General features: G+C 38.4%; 1 protein-coding gene across 3 annotated transcripts in view; it reads right to left on the bottom strand.

The window, feature by feature from the left end:
• Window positions 1-19,027, bottom strand: part of CTNNA3 (catenin alpha 3) — a 1,485,947-nt gene that overhangs the window by 1,431,678 nt on the left and 35,242 nt on the right. For all 3 annotated transcript variants that reach the window (XM_046655293.1, XM_046655294.1, XM_046655295.1), the window contains one exon: window positions 9,069-9,172. In XM_046655293.1, coding sequence (XP_046511249.1) covers window positions 9,069-9,167 — 99 coding nt within the window. In that variant the 5' untranslated portion in view covers window positions 9,168-9,172. The remainder of the gene's footprint in view (window positions 1-9,068; window positions 9,173-19,027) is intronic.

The following is a 19,027-nucleotide window of genomic DNA, read 5'->3' as shown; positions in this document are numbered from 1 at the left end:
GTGCTGAATCACACCAGTTTACCAATCTTATTGGCTGAAATGTAAGGCGTTTTCCCAGTCTCCAGGGAGTGGGAGCTTATGAGGAAGGTAAGATCACTTATGAAAGATAAATGAGCTAAAGTGGACTGTGGGTAAATTTGTGATTCTCTACACGCATGAGAAAGGAAAACTACATTAAATGTTCATATCCATTGTAAGATGCATCCTAATTTGAGAAATACTAAAATCTGAGGTGCAGAGTATGGGAAAACGTGTCTGAAGTAGAACTACAGTACCTTGCAAATCAGAGTTGAGAATGCAAATTGTTTACTAAAAGAAAAAACATCTGAAAATCACAAACCACATTTATTAAGCCTTAATCTGTAGAGCATTCAATGCTGTGTGAGATATATATATATACTCAAATTCAGCTATAACAAGGTGAGGTAACTTTCCCAGAGATAAAAATTATGTCTAGATTATAACAAATTATGTCCTGGTTTCAAACATCCTAAAGGAGAAGCACTAGTTCTTGAAAAGCTTCTCATTTCTTGGGGCATGCTTCCCAGTGCCCCAAAGCCCTTTCTGGGTAGAACAGAATGACTTGGTGTAAAACTGACCACAGGCTTGGAGAGGGACGGAAGCAGGGGTGGCTGGGCCTAAGTCGGGCTGTGGGAGAGGCAGATCCTCTTCAGAAGAAATGCACCGGTTCTGCACAACAGGACGACACTCTTGGGCAGTCCTTTCAAGGACTCAGTTGCAGAGCAACAGTATGGGGATCAGAGTTCAGAAATTCCCGATGACTTCATCACTCAAGCAGGTAGCTAAGGGTGTAGGTCATTGGTTTTCACCTCTGGCTACACAAGGTAGCAATTTAAAAGTAGAAATTTACAGCCTCCTACACCAGCTTCTCAAACTTTAATGTGACAGAAATCACCTTGATTATTATTATTATACCATAGATTTTGATTCAGCGGGTCTAGGGCAGGGCCTAAGGGTCTGCATATTTTAGAAGCTCCCAAATGAGCTTCAGATGCTGCCTGATGCTGCCAGGCCCTGGACAACCCTTTGGTGGCAGCAAGATCCTACTCCAGTGGCTGTACAGTAGAATCACCTGGGAGGCTCTTTAAAAATACTGTTAAGAGTCCTACTCGAGAGATTCTGATTTAACTGGCTTTAGCTGTGGCCTGGGTATCAGGGGGTTTATGGGTTCCACAAGCGATACCCTTTTGCAGCTAAAATTGAGAAGCGCTGGTGCAGGGGATTGGAAATGTGAGCTCCCGTATGTGACGTAACACCATACCATAATTTCAGACTTGTGCTTATGAACCTCTTTCCTCACTGCCGCTTCTTCAGCCCTAAGCAGAGTCCATCAGAACCTAACTCGTACATGAATCCACAACGCTGTCAGCAGTGGATTGCTGGGTAAGGGAGAGCTGCAGAACATGGGACCAAGACCTCTCAGCTGCAGTAGTTTTCCTAGAGTTGCTACTAATAGTCCTCCTGGGACCCAGGAAAACTAACTGAGCATGTTACAGAGTCGATGCAGGAAGTTACCCCCAGGAATTCCTTATAAATTTATTCCAGATGGGCACCACCCAACTCCATTAAAAAGACAAAGAAGGGGCGCCATTCTAGGGCAAGCCTTGGGCCAAGAGACAGAACAATGCTCACTACTGGCTGATATAACAGGCCAGCACAGCAGTTCTCACATTGCAATCACCGGAGAGCTTTTAAAATTACTGCCTGCTCCTACTGCCAAAGATTCTGATTTAATTGGTTTCCTGCATGGCCTGGGCATCAGGACTTTTAAAAGCTCCCCAGGTGATTTTAATGCGCAGCCAGTGTTGAAAACCACTGGGCTGACAGGATCTCAACAGTAACAGGAATTTTCTGAATTGCCTAGTTAGCACTCTTTCCCCAAGTGAGACTTTTGTGTCTCTCACCGGGCTTAGTGACAGACCATTACATCATAATTTATCTCACAGCAGCTCTCAACTGTGTATGGGTTATTGCCCATTTCTTATCCTTCCTTCATGGGTAAGTGCAAAGTATCTTCATGAGAAAATGGTCAGTCTAAAGCAGGGGCCTACAAATTAAGTACCCCAGGCCAAATCTGGCCACTTGCCTCTTTTTGTAAATAAAGTTTTATTGGAACACAGCCACATCCATTTTTTTATATATTGTCTAAGGCTGCTTCAAACTATAAAAGCAGAGGAGTTGCAACACAGACTCTAAGACTGTCAAAGCTGAAACTATCTATGATCTAGACCTATACAGAAAAAGTTTGCCAACCACTGATCTGGAGTCACGGAACTGTCAAACTGCAGCATTATCTCCTGAGACAAGTTGGGTATTCTGAACCATCCCAGGAGGTTCTATGAAGGGCAGAATCATAACCCAAGCAGTGAAAATGACCATCTGGGGAGATACGGACTCTTCCGTCCTTTCAGCCAGCTGAACCACATTTGCTCCCATCAATCTAGCATTTTCCAATAAAATGGCAAGTTGATCTAGGCTTATCAGTCTATATCACTTGGCTGCCTACAAAATCAGTTTATAAGAGAAAGATCTTATTCCACAGCTAAGCTAGAAGTGGACATCTGTGGGATCAGTGTGAATTTGTGGAGGAAAAGATAAGTGAAAGATAAAATATTAACAGAAGTGGAGTGGATCAGGGGTGGTCGGAGAACCCAGAACAACAGAGCAGCAACATTAGAGTGAGTAGAAAGAAAATCAGAGTCTGACAGAGTCAAAGATGTGGGAAGCAAGCCAAGAAGTGAAGCATGTGCAGAGACAGACATCTGCCCACAGCTCATCTCAAAGCTACCAGGTTCGGGGGGAGGGAGGGGGGCGGGGCAGCCCATATCTGCCCAGCCATGCACACTCCCACTGGACTTGTGCTATTTTAGTCAGTTAGCTACTAGTTTTTCTTGTCGTTATTTTAATTTAGGAAGTGGCTTCCTTTTTCTCAACTATTTATTTCTCAAGCAATACTATAGCCTAACAACTTTCCCATGGGAGCTGTTTTCTGGCAGTAAAAGAATGCAGAAATTGAAGAATTCACTTTATTAGAATTAACTCAACTGTACTGAATCACCTTAAACTTTAAAACATTACTGAGACAGAATTAAGTTTATTTCTTCATACTACCATAAAAATAACATCTTCATACTTATTAAGCCTTGAGCCTATAACTGTTTTAAACACATTTAATTCACTAACTTTTAAGGTTACTTGTTAGGCTTACAGTCAAAACTCCAATATTTGTTTATAAAGTCATCTACAAGAACACCCTATGTGTGCAGACTTGTCTTTGAGATTTCTTTGGAACCTTCAAGATTAATTCTGATATAAATTCTGTTGATAGAATAATAAGCAAGTCTACAAAGAAAAAAAAAGCTTGGAGATAAAACCCAGGAAACATAAGAAAATAGCATATTCTCATTGAAAATGACCTATAGAAATGACAGAAATCAACCACTAACAAACAAAACTTGAATTCTTTTCTGAAAGGAACAAAGGGAATTATATTCTAGGAGGCTAAGAAGCCAAAACACCTAACCTGGAAGTCAATCAGATCTGTCTGTAGAACAGGGGGAAATGAACCCTTTGGGCATCTAGGCATCTATTTGCATAAAATGATATGCATGATAGCTTTTGTTTGTTTGTTTTTCCTTTGGCTAAAGGAGAGGAGAAAGAAATTATGTTGAGAGCAGAGTGTGGCAGAGAGATTCTGCATAGAAGCCAAAGAGAAAAGGAAAACACGGTGTTTGGAGGAGTAAGGATTAAGTTCACCATCCAGCCACTTGGACTCAGTTTGACTCAAGCAGCAGGGAGAGATTAGGGAAAAAACTGAAAGGGGATGTTTTCATAAGGAATTTTACATGACTCTAGGTTTAAGCGTTGCTTCATTGGTGCCCATGTGACCGAGTGACGCACAGTTGAAAAGAAAGGTATTCTCCGCTCTTCTGTAGAAGCCCACTGCCATTCTGCCACCTTAAAAATTGGCAACTTTGGAGGCACTGGCACCTTAGCATGTCCATTTCCAGTCTCACAATGAGCATCATTGGCAGTTACCATCCACCATCAACAAGATGAAGCCAGACAAAATGAAAAAACATGGCAGATAGACTGGTTTGGGAGCATAGGTGAGTCATACCTCAGAGACTCCAAAATTTGTAGATGAGGGAAAGGGCAGAAGAGAGGCTTTGCAGGAAAATCTCCATTCCAGCATAAGCAAGTGAGGGCAATTACAAGAACCCTGGATTGCTGCTAATGGAACTTCTTTAGAACTTTCAGCTGCTGATGAAGAGGTCAGGGAATCAGATTACGTAAGGAACACAAGTATCCGGCCTACATGGCCAATGCTCAAGGGAATTGGAAACAGTGAGGCCACACAGAGACTGGAATATAATTTGGAGACTAGATTGTGGTTTGGAAATTGGAAGGATCCATTAAAACCCTGGTAACTAGGTAATCTTATTGTCCCTCAACAGCAGAAATTTGTGGACCCAAACTTGAAAACTGCACCACCAGAACTCTTCTCCATGTCTCTACTTCTTTCTGTGTGTCTTTCAGCTTTGCGCTTGATATAACTGTTTGATGCTAGGTACTGACTGCTTAACTCTCAGCATGTAGTCAGTTCCCGCAAAGAGGCAATGGTGATAGGACCAGTTCACCATCATCCCCAGAAGCAAAGCTCTCATGCCAGATTGCCTGACAGGCTTCTTGCCAACCTATAATTGAGTGTCAGGAAGTCAGGTGCCCAACCTGATAAAGTCAGCTGTGATCAGGGTGGAAAGGTGACTTGATAGCAGATGGAGACTTAGTAAAAAAGAAAAAGAACCCCTAAAGAGGAGGTAACAAGAAGATAATAGTTATTAGAGCTGTTCACAAACATTCCCATTCTCCTGGGCACAGGACAGGATCACACATCCCGCACTCACATTGACCGCATGTCTAGCTTTGACAAAGGCAATGTGAGTGGAAATGACATATGTTACATCCAGACGAACATTTTAGGAGCACTTGCATGGTTCATCACGTTCTCTCTCTCCTGTTGTAACAACAGTGGAAGCAAATGTTGAGATGGAGCTTACATTAGCCTGGGTCCCTGAGTGCCTGTACTAAGCAGAGACCCCAACCAACCCACACGGGACAGGTAGCTTGAGTAGGAAGTGAACTTTTTTTAAGACTCAGAGATTTGGGGGTTGTCCTCTTGTCACAGCATGACCTAGCTTATGCTGACTGATAAAGGTCTGGCAGGTATTCTTGAACTTGACCCAATGAGTATGATAGACTATATAAAAGCCATCCCCAAGGCACTCTCAGAAATAGAAAGGAGACACTATGTAAGTGGAAATGGGGAAAAGGCCAAAAGGTCATACAAGAATTAGGGGTGAGAGCCAGAGGAATAATGTTATTACTATTGATCTAACTCTATATTTACCTCTTGAAAACATGGGATATATTTACATCAGAAAATGCATTTGAACCTTTGCCCCCCCAAGAAAACCTTGTTGAAGATAACATGTTATAAGGACTTTTTTATTGTTCTTATAAGATTTCGAGTAAGTCAGTTCTTTTAGCTCACACTGAACATGAATCTTACACATAGCAAATTATATTTTGTAGCAAATAAGATTAGAGACGATTCCATTATGTAATGACTGTAGCACGATCTAACAGTTTATATCTCCTTCAGAGAGTATACAACATAGAGATGTAAATTCTTTTAATCGCAGTTCTGCATAAACAGACTTTCTGCACTGCATTGCCAAACTTGGATCTTGAAAATGATAAAGTGCAGATGCCTACAGTTGCAATCATAAAAATGTAATTGCTGAGAAAAAATTATTTCTGATCCATTGGAGGAATTTATTACAGAGAGATGCAACTGTGTAAGTTATCACACAGAGAAAATGAAAGGAAATGATTGAAATATATTCCAGGCTGAACATCCCTGCAAAATGACCTAGTGATTTACCTGTGCCCAAGAGAAAAAAATAGATTAAAGATAAATCAGGTTTGATGGGGAAGACTCTGGTAACTATAAAAAGAGTAGAATAAAGATTTATGAATAAATGAATTTACAAGTCAGAGTGACATCATAGTATCTATGACCAATTACTCCAAATATTAAAATGGAATTTTGACTTTGAGTTATATACAGAGGTGGTAAGAAATATCTGTGGAACCCTGAACGCGAAGGAATATAACATGAAGGTAAATAATGAGGAAAGGTGAAAATTCTTTTAACGAGGCTACTAAATTGATGGCTTTATCTGGTGGCACCATGAACTTAAAGATATTAACTTCTTTCGGAATGTTTTCCAGTATAATTAGAGACTATATCACATACTTAAAATAAACCAAGAGCAACTATCTCAAATTAAAACCAAACTTTGAGAAAAAAAAGAATGTGACGAGATATTTAGTATGATGCTATTCTAGAAAAAAAACATTTAATGGAATTTTTTACTTGTATTGATAGGTGATGTATGATCAAAGTGACAGACACAAGAAGGTTGTGCATCCAATCCAAAGGTCAGTTATTTCAATAACTCTTTAACTTTGAAATGCATTAGTTTTTCATAAGGAGAATCCATTATAATGAAAACCAAAAGTGTGTTCAAATAATTTTGTTGTACTAGAATGCTTTATGAGATAGTTCCTAAACATAGTAAATATTCTATAAATCATTATTTTTAATTTAATTTGACTTGAATATTGCTAAGATCTAGAAACTTTCTTTCTGTTCTTTCTAACAGGAATATTGGTGTAGTAGTATACCAAACCACCTTTAAGAAATCGATAAACATTTTCAAAAACACTAACAATCTTAAGGAAAATAAAATTAACAATTTACACTTATGTGTAACTGAGAACTATCTGGCATAGAGTAAGTACTAATTTCCCTTTCCCTGACTCATCTACTTGCAGATCATGAAAAGACTGAATCTAGGCATCACATTAAAAGCTCTCTAAAATTAGTATAATCACACTTTTTAAAAGAGTTAAATTTCTTTCCAAGGGAATAAAACTACTTTAGGTCATTTTCACCCCTTTAATTTTCTAGGTGGACTCAATAAACGTTTATAGATTAAATAATTTTTAAACATGCCAGAAAATACACACAAACTCTGCACAGCATACTCTTTAATGTGAATTTATCTAGAATACTCTCTATTGACTGCAATATCAATGCATTTGATTAAGGCAAAACATCTATTGGTTTCAATTAGAATAAAAAAGTAGTTTCTCCATAATGATACAATCTCTGTTCATAAGCAATATGTCAGCAGCCTTTGTGATTGGCAAGTCTTAAGTGACCAACTCTAATGTTCCATCGTTATGGGACAAATAAAGGTTATGCAGTAGCATTAATGCACTTCCCTTTACCAGCTATCTCCAAAATGAAGGCAATTTCCCCAACCCACACGGGGTAATTGCATAGGAACAAAATCTTAAATGACTTGTGAGAAATTATTTAAAACTTTCCCCAAAAAATTGATGATATGTATGAAAAAACACAAGAATTCTCATATCTTGGCCACTTACCTTTATATTTAGTAACTATTCTTAGGGAAACAAGTTGAACTGATGACAAAAATTCATGTATTATTTATAACAGTAAAAAATAGAAAAAAACCTAATGTCCAAAAATTAGAGGCTACTTAAAAAACTATGGTGCAGCCACATGATGGATGATTAAACAGCAATTTTATTGTCATGCTTACAAAGAATGAGGAAATTATCAAGGTATCATTTTAAATGGAAGAGTGAGACATAACCTACATACACCGTACTATCGCCATCTTGTTTACTTATAGTCTTTATAGATATATCAGATATGTATATATGTTCTTTAATATGATACAGTACTAAGAAGTAATAAAAATCAGCCACAATTTTACCGTACTGGAAGTAAATGCATCCAAATACTAATGTTTACTTCTTGGTACTAAAATTGTAAGTGATTTCTTATTTTCTTTTTTTGTTTTTATTTTTATTTTATTTTGTTTTCCTTTTCCAATTTTTCCAGTAAACTTTACTACAAAAACAATAAATAAGCTTTTTTTTTTCTTTTTAACATAAGACCTTTTAGGCTAAGATGGGGACTTTAAAGGAGTCTCCATAGTCATCTAGCATCAATTTCATACCACATATTAGTGCCTTTTAGACTGCCAAGGTTGATGATTAAGCTATCGTCAGTGAGGCATATGTTTTAAATTGTCTTTCTAGTAGCAGATATCAACTTGTGCTAAGTAAAAACGTGTGCAAAGTCTATTCTCAGAGCTACTCCCCTCCCCTCCATCCACCCCACAGAGAAGATAAGCAGAATATTTTTAAGTTATCAGAGGTAAGGTCAGCGTAGCTTCTCACCCCAGTAACCCTTGAGTGTTTCAAGGCCTTCAAAAAATGGATAGTTTGTCTTAGGAGGTATGATGTAAGGTAAGCCTAACGGGGAGTTCCCTCACAAATTATGAGTTAAGGACAAAAAAATTTAAATCCATACTATGGTATAAGTTTCTTCAAGCAAAGCTTGAATAAAATCTGGACTTAATAAATAAGTCAGAGAATCATTATGCATGCTATCATTAAAGGATTAAAGGATTGTTAAATTTATGAAAGACTTTATCATAGAATTCCTTAAATAGCTGCTTTTCTCATACATTTTGGTATTTTAAAAATAATTTCCTATTTGACAAATGAGACACCATGTGCCTTGCAGCAAGTCACTGAAATTCTCTAGGCTCAGTTTCCTCATTTATATAATAAAGATAGTTTTAACCATGCTACCTGCCCCACTCAGTTTTCTTGACTTTGAAACAAGATAATTTAAAGCTACACATACATATCATTACTGCTATTGCTTTTAAAAGATAAACTGGGAAAGACTCTAAGAATTTTATCATTATGACCCAATACATACTCTTTTACATTTTAACAATACTTTAAAGGACGATTTTAGATGATATTTATTCTATAAAAATCAAATCTTTCCTTGGTTCATTATCTATTTTTCCCATGTGTATTAGTTCTTCTGAAGTTACTACACATTGTCATTTTCATGGTATTACTACCTGGATTATGAGAGGCTCCAGTAGCTTCTCTACGGTGAATGTTTGGACCTGCAGATCCTGAGGATCGATATTCAGTGTGATTGGTGTTTCAGCTGACATGCTGCCTGTGCACAAAAACAAAGACACTTATGAAGAAAGAAAAATACCTACTAAAAAAGAGGACGAATGAAAATCACAGAATACATGAGATTTGGATTCAGCACCCCTTCCCGATACCAACTGTAGCCCTCGGAGGCCCAGCGTCCTAGTCCACCAACAGAGAAATGAGGTATTCCCCAGCTGATCTTTGAGGTCATGCTGTCTGGGCTTAGATCCCTTAACAAATTAATTTATGCTGGTATATTCACGACTGAAAGAAAAACCAGCACACGTGGGTTTGCATTTGATCAGGAGTCTGAAGTGAAAAGAATGGCGAGTTGGTGAGACACAGCTAATAGTACACAAGTCCTTTGACTTCCATGAAATCACGGCACTGAAGCCGCCAGAGCCCATATTTTGACTATTCTTGTTAATGAGGACTCAGATGAGGAGCTAGGTAGGATTCTGGAGGATGTGTAATACATTTCTACTTGTTTTAGGAATTGTTTATTTGAGGGTTTGATTGGAGAAGAAAGCTGGGAGCAATTTACTTTCCTGTACAGAGAAGAAGCTAATAGAAATTGGCATAGTTTAAATAAAAGGAGAGAAGAAGCCTCTGAGAAGGTATTGATATTTGTAAAAGACAAACTTTTTTAAAATTATAAGCCACTCTTTAAAGCATTAACATTAATCTTAAAAATCAATTCAGTGAGATTTTTGCATAAGAATACACATATATACCAAATGATCATATGTGGCATATCATAACATATTCAAATTAACACATCAGCCATGAAGACTATTATCCAAATCACTAAGCCCAAAAATTTGTATTAACTTGTTCACAATCAATATTCAACCAGTGGGGCCGGCCCGGTGGCGCAGTGGTTAAGTGCACACGTTCTGCTTGCGCGGCCCAAGGTTCGCCGGTTTGGATCCCGGGCGCGGACATGGCACTGCTTGGCAAGCCATGCTGTGCTAGGCATCCCACATATAAAGTAGAGGAAGATGGGCATGGATGTTAGCTCAGGGCCAGTCTTCCTCAGCAAAAAGAGGAGGATTGGCAGCAGTTAGCTCAGAGCTAATCTTCCTAAAAAAAAATAAAATAAAATAAAAATAATCGACCAGCAAGTATTTACTGAGGGTCCACAGAGATAAACGGTAAGAAACACGTCGCTCCTATACTATATAACTTGGCCTATTAAAAAAATAAATTTATAGTCCACAGAAACAAGTATTACTATCAATGCAAAAACCTTCTCACTTAGCTGTTACCTATTTTCTTCTATAGTTTCCTATATTTACAGGCCTTTAAGAGAGTATGAGAATCTGCCCCTAGATAATATCCTGATATTCCCTATGATACGCATAGAAACTAAAAGAAAAAAGAATTACCTCTACTTAAATAGATCCTTTATTTATTATTTTAGATATACGAATGGATAACCGTTTTCTTTTTGATTGACATAACGGACGATGGATGCATAGATGAATGAGTGAATAAATGAATGAGTGAATGAATGAATGAGCACAGATTTTCATGATGTCTCTCTTTTTCAGAATCAACCTCTCAATCTCCTCTCACTCTCAGTGGTTCTATAAGAGGATGGTTCTTTTTCCTATACCCCTGCCTCCAATCCCTGAGGGATATCAGAATCTCAGGGTAGGGCTCATGTTCCCTCCCAGCTCCTTCCCCTTAGAGTCTACCCCCATTCTCCTTCTAGCCTCTTTCAACTCCCACAGGTCCAGTTCCATAAAATCAGCACCTCTTTGCTCTTCAACCTCTCTCACTCTACTGGATCCTTCTCCCAGACCTACAAATGTGTTACTGTGTATATTCAAAGATAATCATGATCTCTGTGTAAGTGGATGTGTAAGTGGAAGCATCAATGCTTCACCAAGGCCCTTCCACACTGTACACCTGATCCACATGCAGTGAGAGACAAACACACACAAACCATCCTGTAACTAAAAAATCATCCTCATTGACTCTTACCTTGACATACTCTAATTCTTAGATTAATAACACAGTTTGTTTCTTAAAAATAGAAGCAAATATGTAGAGTGGAAGCCTTACTGTTCTTTAGACGTTATGCCACCTGATGCACTTCACAAGTCTCTTACTATAAAAATGGATATCTGAAGTATTCTTGAGAATAATAAGAATCTACCAAAAGGCTGTCCCCAGTGATTTAACATAGACATTTGTACCTATTCAAAGTAGTGAATTTCAAATATGCTTATAATCAAATATATTCATAATACTTAAAATTCTTTCATATGTCTTCAGCAAAATTTGATATTAAAAACAAAGATAATTAAGCTGAAAGTCTCAAAAGGACCAATTATGACAAATCTAATAATATACAAAAACATTTAAGTGCAGTTACATACTCCAAATTTGGCTATACTATTAAAAACACTAGTGCATAGTAAGCATTTTGTGTTTAGTATCAAAACATGTTCTAGTCAACTCAGGAAACTATAATAAGCTATTTGAAATGGAAAAAAACAGGACAATTTATGTGCTGAGTGTCCTAGGATTACTCTAGCCACGTTTTCAAGTAGTTATAAGACATTATTTATTCATCTACTAAAAACTACAGTCATCCCTCAGTATCCCCAGGGGATTTCTCCCGGGACCCGTGTGGATCCCAAAATCGAGGGATGCTCAAGTCCCATAGAAAAAACTGCATGCTATTTGCATATAACCTACGCACATCCTCCCGTACACTTTAAATCATCTCTAGGGTAGTTATAATACCTAATACAATGTAATCTATGTAAATAGTTGAAATACTGCATTGTTTATGGAATAATGACAAGAAAAAAAGTCTGTACTGTATATGTTCAGTACAGACCCAACCATCATAGGCCTTTCCATCTGCAGTTGAGGGAACCCTAGATGCTGAACTCCCAAATGTGGAACCCTCGGATCTGGAAGGCCAACTGTACTGTAACTGTTGAGGGTTTTGTAAAAAACCCACTAGCATTGTTATTTGCAGAGATAGAGTACACTTTCTGAAATGTAGCACATTTCTAGATAGTTCTCTTATTGAACAGAACCCAAATGGCCTGTTCAGAACCTCCTTGCCCCCTAAGATTGTCACGTATGTCCCTATTCTCAGTTTATGCTTAACTCTACCACAAGCCACTTACACAAAAGCACCTACAATTCCTTTACTTTTTAAAAGCCATTTCACCTTGAAAAAGAATTATTATTCAAATTGCATTAAGTGAAAAGACATTCATTTCTTTTCAAATGAAAGTATAAATTACTATTATCCTATAATATATCAATATATAAAGACACAAAGCCCTATGATTTAGCCCTTTACTATCTTGCTTCTCTCTCTTTTCCACTGGTTTTATTTACTTTCTAAAAGTAGAAACACAACCTTTTTCTCAGCTTTTCATCTGAAATGGAGAGACATGCTTCAAGAAAGGCTCCAAAAGTTACTGCCAAGTGGTTCCTCCCAAATGCATTTCTAGGACTGAAATGATTTGTTTGGGTTTGGGTTTGGGTTTCGTTTTCCAATCATTCCACCTACCACTTTGACTCCCTGGAACACAGGCAAATCTAAATTGATGGATAGGATATTCCCACGGTGACCTTTCTGCATAGCCCAGAGCCAATCTATCAATAAAATGTGTCCTTCAGTCTCCATAATGATAAGGTTCCATCAAATGAGTGCTCACAAAGGGGTTCACTTGTTACTCCTCTCATGGCAGGTCCTATCTACACATAAATCAAGTCAAGGTTGCTGATATTGCTTTGTTCTCTCATCTCAGGGACAAGAAGTAAAGAACACTGCTGTGAACTAAAATAAAATCTAAGTGAACTCTCACAGCCTTTAAAAACACGTCCTTTCAATGCAGAATTCAAATGGGTTTTCAAAGCTACATTGAGCACCAGAAATTGGAGGCAAGGAAAATAAAACATTAAGGAGAGTAAAAATTATCCACATCATATGTAATACAGCTAGAAGAGTGTTTTTCAGCCACGAGATAAAAGATAAACCTAATTTAGCCAAAGTATCTTCTAAATCTGTGATCATGTCTTTAATACACATTAAGGAAAGAAAGTTGTTGAGCTCTTTTTTCCATGGAAAAAATTATAAAATAATAAACCAACAAGTCCTTAAGAAGCTTGACTACATATAGTTATCATTCTTTGAATAAATGCTGTTTCTTATAAAAATCTTTTGGATCTTTTGTATCTGTCCTATTCAATAATCCTGATTGGAGATCAGGGCAATAATAGAGAGAAACTGCAGAATTTTGCAAGTGAAGTCAAAGGAAGATCAAAGTCTGACAAATTGTTACCAAACTCTTGTAGCAATACCGCAACGTGAATCCAAAACAAAAGTCCTCCAAGGCACTCGCATTTTATAATCCATAAAATCTTAAGAGTTAGGAAGTACCTCCCAAACAATTTAAGAATACCTTCTACAACATCCTTCATTTCAACAATGTGCTGGGCTTGGATTAATACAAACAATGAGATGCTCACTATACATTAGACAGCGGTGATTACTTTCATAAGGTTCTTCCTTATGTTGAGTTGAAATCGGCCACTTTTGAACTTCTACCCAATAGAAACAGTTAAGTGGGAAAGGTACAGGTGTGGAGACAGACTAGATTAAAATCTTAGTTTTCAGAACCAAAGGAAGGAAAATAAATCTCTCGACAGCAGTAATAGCTGTCTCTAGGGATAGTCCTTAAGGCGGGGCAAATGCGCCCATGTGCATCCTTCCCTTATCCCCAAGCTATCTTTGTTCACAATGCCTCAGTTTTCTTCATTCCACTCTATTCTCTGCTTGAAATCAAACTTATATCAATTTTAAATTCATTTAGTTTAACAAGCATTTCATTTCTAAATGCAGTTAACTCTAAGAGGTCACAGGGTGGGGGGACGCACATTCAATCACACAATAGTATAAACTAGTTCATTGCTCTCCATCTGACATCCTGTGCATGACTCTATTACAGCACATGCCACATTGTATTTCAGTCATATCCTGGCAGAAACAAAAAAAAAAAAAGGGATGTTAGATCAGAGAGGGGTGCAGAGAGGCCAGTGGAAAATTTCACCCATTTCCAAAATTTGCCTTGGGGTGGCTATTCTCTCATAAACATTAAAGAAAACTTTCTACCGCCCTTTCATAACGCCTGACCCACTGTCTCCAAATTCCAGAGCTCAAGATCCTCTTCACAAAACTGTATTTCTTCTACATAAATTGACATGTTCTTGTGGGGTGGCTCGGAAACCTAACCATCTATAATAAGCCTCCTATAGGAAAGTCACTAATACCAAATATTTCATTTTTTAAAAAATAAACTTCTGCAACAGTTTGTAAGGTGACAGGTGATTCTCCTTTAAGATTATTAAATTTCATGACACAGTCATCATATTTACCTAATTAATCTAACTTTGTACTTACTTTTCAACTAAAGCTGTTCAGATCTTTTTTTCCAGGATTACCACACACCCGAGTTTCCCCATCATGTATTTGGACAATTAATTTTTATTTGTCCATAAATGCAGCATTTTATTTTGTCTTCTTAATATTTCGTCATGTGGAATCCAGACTTTTGTTCCTGCTGGTCGAAAATTGGTTTTAGAGAACCCAATATATTAACACCCCCTCCTAGTTTTCTGTTTATTCATCAATTTGTTCTGGATGAATTCTATAGTCCCCAAAGTCACTGAACAGGTGAGGGGCAGGCATGAAACCTGATTTTGATACCACTAGAAACCTCTTTCCAGATATATAATGATCAATTAAGAAACACTTTAGATATGATTTTCCAACCAGTTATTAATCACTTTTGTGTGAAATAATCCACCTTTTTCACTTTATCCAAAAAAAAAATATATGGGAGGATTTTTCAAATTCTTTGCTGAAACAGAGATACCCTTCCTTTCCTATTCCAGAATCCAATTTAAAAAAAATTCTAGTTTGATGGGGCTGGCCCCGTGGCAGAGTGGTTAAGTTCGCGCGCTCCGCTGCAAGCGGCCCAGTGTTTCGTTGGTTCGAATCCTGGGCGCGGACATGGCACTGCTCATCAAACCACGCTGAGGCAGCGTCCCACATACCACAACTAGAAGGACCCACAACGAAGAATATACAACTATGTACTGGGGGGCTTTGGGGAGAAAAAGGAAAAAATAAAATCTTTAAAAAAAAAAAATTCTAGTTTGACATGACTCATTCCTGGAGAATCCATGCTGACTGCTAGGAATTACTGCCATGTATTTCCACTTTAATTCTTCCGTTTTCCGAACGTTTGGCACAGGTACATGGTATGGAGGCCGCCCGTTCTACCTTCACTCCACTCACTGCGAATGTTAAGGACAGGCCTGCCCAGACTGCCCAGCACTCCGCATCACCAGTTCTTCCTCACTGGTCACATTTGCTTCTCTCATTCTTTCCTCAAACTTCCAAGACATGTGATTGTCAGAGAGGGAGGGTAAAAAAAATGTCATCAGTTGCTCCACTTTTAAGAAAAGACTTACCTGAAATTTTTTAAATGTATCATCACACTATGTTACTGTAACAGTTTTTTAATCTGGAGCATGAAAATTGTTGCTACAATAAGCTTCTGTAACAATATCACTGTCCTTTTCCTCTCTTTTTTCCTCCCATCCAAATGCTCTCTGCTATTATTCTTTCCTTAAGTTTATGCAAGAGTGTATATTCACTCTATGTATATTTCTCTACCCCTTTTATTAAAATTATTTTGTGAACATTCAACATTACATTCATGAGAAAATAAATAAATATGTTTAAGACTCAAAAAAAGAACAAAATCAATTCATGATTTACTGGTATCTATGATTCCACTTAATTTGTGTTTTTCCAGGTACTTCTATTTATTATTTTTATTTATTTATTATTGACCTTCTCCCGTATGATTTTCTCTGAATAATTACTATGCACCGTCTCTATTAACATGGTTCTTTCTATGCCGTAATTATTGTCATAACACTAACACATATGTGTGTGCACATTCACATGACTTTGATGGCTTTATCTAGGAATAGGTTTCTCTTCCCCAAGTTTAAAGCACTTTGATCATGTCTACAAGTCTTCTACCAAAAGTATCTTTGGACAGGGCCTGGCCCCGTGGCCGAGTGGTTACGTTTGCGCGCTCCGCTGCAGGCGGCCCAGTGTTTCGTTGGTTCGAATCCTGGGCGCGGACATGGCACTACTCATCAAACCACGCTGAGGCAGCGTCCCACATGCCACAACTAAAAGGACCCACAACAAAGAATATACAACTATGTACCGGGGGGCTTTGGGGAGAAAAAGGAAAAAAAAATAAAATCTTTAAAAAAAAAAAAAAAGTATCTTTGGACAGAGAAGATAGTTTTAGTAGGCCCCAAGCCCCAACAAGGTCACAAATGTTAATCTTATCTGATATTCTAATTTTCCAAAATGTCAGAAGAAAGGAGTAGCTACTAGTGAAAGGTTTCTAAGTACTGAAATAATGTCATTAAACAGAGCATTTATTTACATTGGCATTAAAAATTTATCTTGAATGCATAACAAAACTTTGTAAGCCTCACTCTCCCCTCTGGTCCCTCTCAAAAGGGTTAACATCATGCAGTTAGGAATAACATAAGCAATAGGAACCAAATGTTAGTTGACCAAAAAAAAAATCATCTAAGAAATCATAGTAAACAAATTTAAGTAAAAAAAAGGATGGGGCCGGCCCGGTGGCACAGCAGTTAAGTGCGCACATTCTGCTTCTGGCAGCCCAGGGTTCACTGGTTCAGATCCCAGGTGCGACATGGCACTGCTTGGCAAGCCATGCTGTGGTAGGCGTCCCACATATAAAGTAGAGGAAGATGGGCACGGATGTTAGCTCAGGGCCAGTCTCCCTCAGCAAAAAGAGGAGGATTGGCAGTAGTTAGCTCAGGGCTAATCTTCATCAAAAAAAAAAAAAAAGGAAAAGGGAGCATTGGGGATTTGCCTGCACCATATTATCAGCTGATTTTATACAATTCAGTCTTGGCTAAAGTGAGATAAAGTGGAAAGAGGACAACTACAATAAAAAATTTCCACTACAATCTCTATACACACCTGTCTTCCAAGCCCACCTCCACCCCCACGCCTATCCCTGCCTCCATGCTCCCATGCAAACATTTGCTGGCTTGTTTGGCCTGCCAAGAAAGAAATACACACAGCTTTACTCACTTGGTAAGCAAAAGTATCTCAGGTTTGTCAGAGAGTCAAAAAAATCAAGCAATTGCCTAATACATATGATGGAGAAACAGTTGTGTTTCTTTCTTTGGAGATGTTCTTCTTACACTTTACAAATACTTTCTACGCATTTATTTAGAGATCAATAATCTGTGTGAGCTCTTCTACCCAGACTTTTGGTGAGCTATAAGACTGAAATGGTGTGAGAGCCAAGGCAACCTTAGACCATAGGGCATCATTCTTTTATTCATTCATTCACCTTATATTTATTGAGTTTCTACCTTGAGCCAGTTATGGAAAGGGGAGAACAAAAACAATAAACATCATAAAAAGAAAACTGTTCAGTAATTAGAAAATGACATATGCTATGGAAAAAAGAAAAAGTAGAACAGAGTAAGTAGGATTTGGTGATAGAGAAGTGTGGAGTAGATTGCAGTATTAAAGAAGATCAAGATTAGCCTCATTGAAAAGGAGATATTTGAGCAAAGACTTGAAGAGGTGAGAAAATTATCCAAGCAGATACCTGGAGGAAGAGCCTTCCAGGCAGACACAACAGAGCAAAAACCTTAAGACAGGAGAGTGTTGGCATGTTTGCAGAACAGCCAGGAGGCCAGTGTAAGTGGGGTGGGGTGAGCCACAAAGAGCGTAGTAAGAGAGGTCAGAAAGGTAATGGTGGGGCAGCCGTTGGGGGCACTGCAGATGATGTTGAGCCCCATGGGAAATACTGCAGGGATTTGAGCACTAGAGAAACAAGACCTGGTTTGTATTTTGGAAGATCACTCTTGTAAGTAAAATGAAGTATAGCAGGCAAGGGCCGAAGTAGGGATACCACTGAGAGGCTCCTGGAGCAATCCAGATGAGAGAGCATTATGGCTTAGACCTGAGTGGTTCCAACAGAAGTGGACAGAAGTGGTCGGATTACAGATATATTTTGACAGTTGAGCCAATAGGAATTCTTGACAGATTGGATACAGGAGAAAGAGAATTCAAGATATCTTTAAGTTTTCTAGTCTGGAGCAACTGGAAGGATGGAGTTGTCATTAACTGAGGTGGGGCAACTGCCGGAGAATCGGGAAGGTGAAGAGTCCAGTTTGGGACATGATAAATTTGAGACGCATATTAGACATCCAAGTGAAGATGTTAAGTAGACAGTTGGATATACAAGAGCAGAGTTTGAAAGAGAAATCTGGGATAAAAATATAAATGTTAGAGTTGTCAGCATAAAGGTGGATGGCATGAGACCACCAAAGGAACAAGCAGACTGGGAAGAGGCAGGTCAGAGTTAAAGGATTTTTGCAAGTGGTACTCAGAGGAGGTTGATAGAATTAAGATTTGCCTTTGAGTGAATTAGAAAAACATGCCCCTTCTGGGCAAATGAATTAGAAAACAGTGCCACTCTCTGAGTAGACACAGCCCTGCAGGTGTGAGCAGGAAGGCCCCCAGTTTGCCCAGCAGAGGAAGGGCTAGATTTCGGCTCTACTCAGCCCCTCACAGGGTACTATGCAGCAGCCAGTGAGAGACACCCTGCTGCCCCGACCATCTGCTAAAGGTCTAACTTCTCCTACATCTCATCACTACTGGATCTCAGTAATTAAAAGCATTGGCTTTAAAGTTGGACTGCCTAGGCGAGAATACAAGCTCTGTTCCCTGTTCACTGGTGACTTTAGACAA

The sequence above is a fragment of the Equus quagga genome, chromosome 2, assembly GCF_021613505.1.
Source record: "Equus quagga isolate Etosha38 chromosome 2, UCLA_HA_Equagga_1.0, whole genome shotgun sequence".
Taxonomy (NCBI): domain Eukaryota; kingdom Metazoa; phylum Chordata; class Mammalia; order Perissodactyla; family Equidae; genus Equus; species Equus quagga.
The sequence above is the reverse complement of the archived record's forward strand: the minus strand, read 5'-3'. Positions and strand labels throughout refer to the sequence as shown.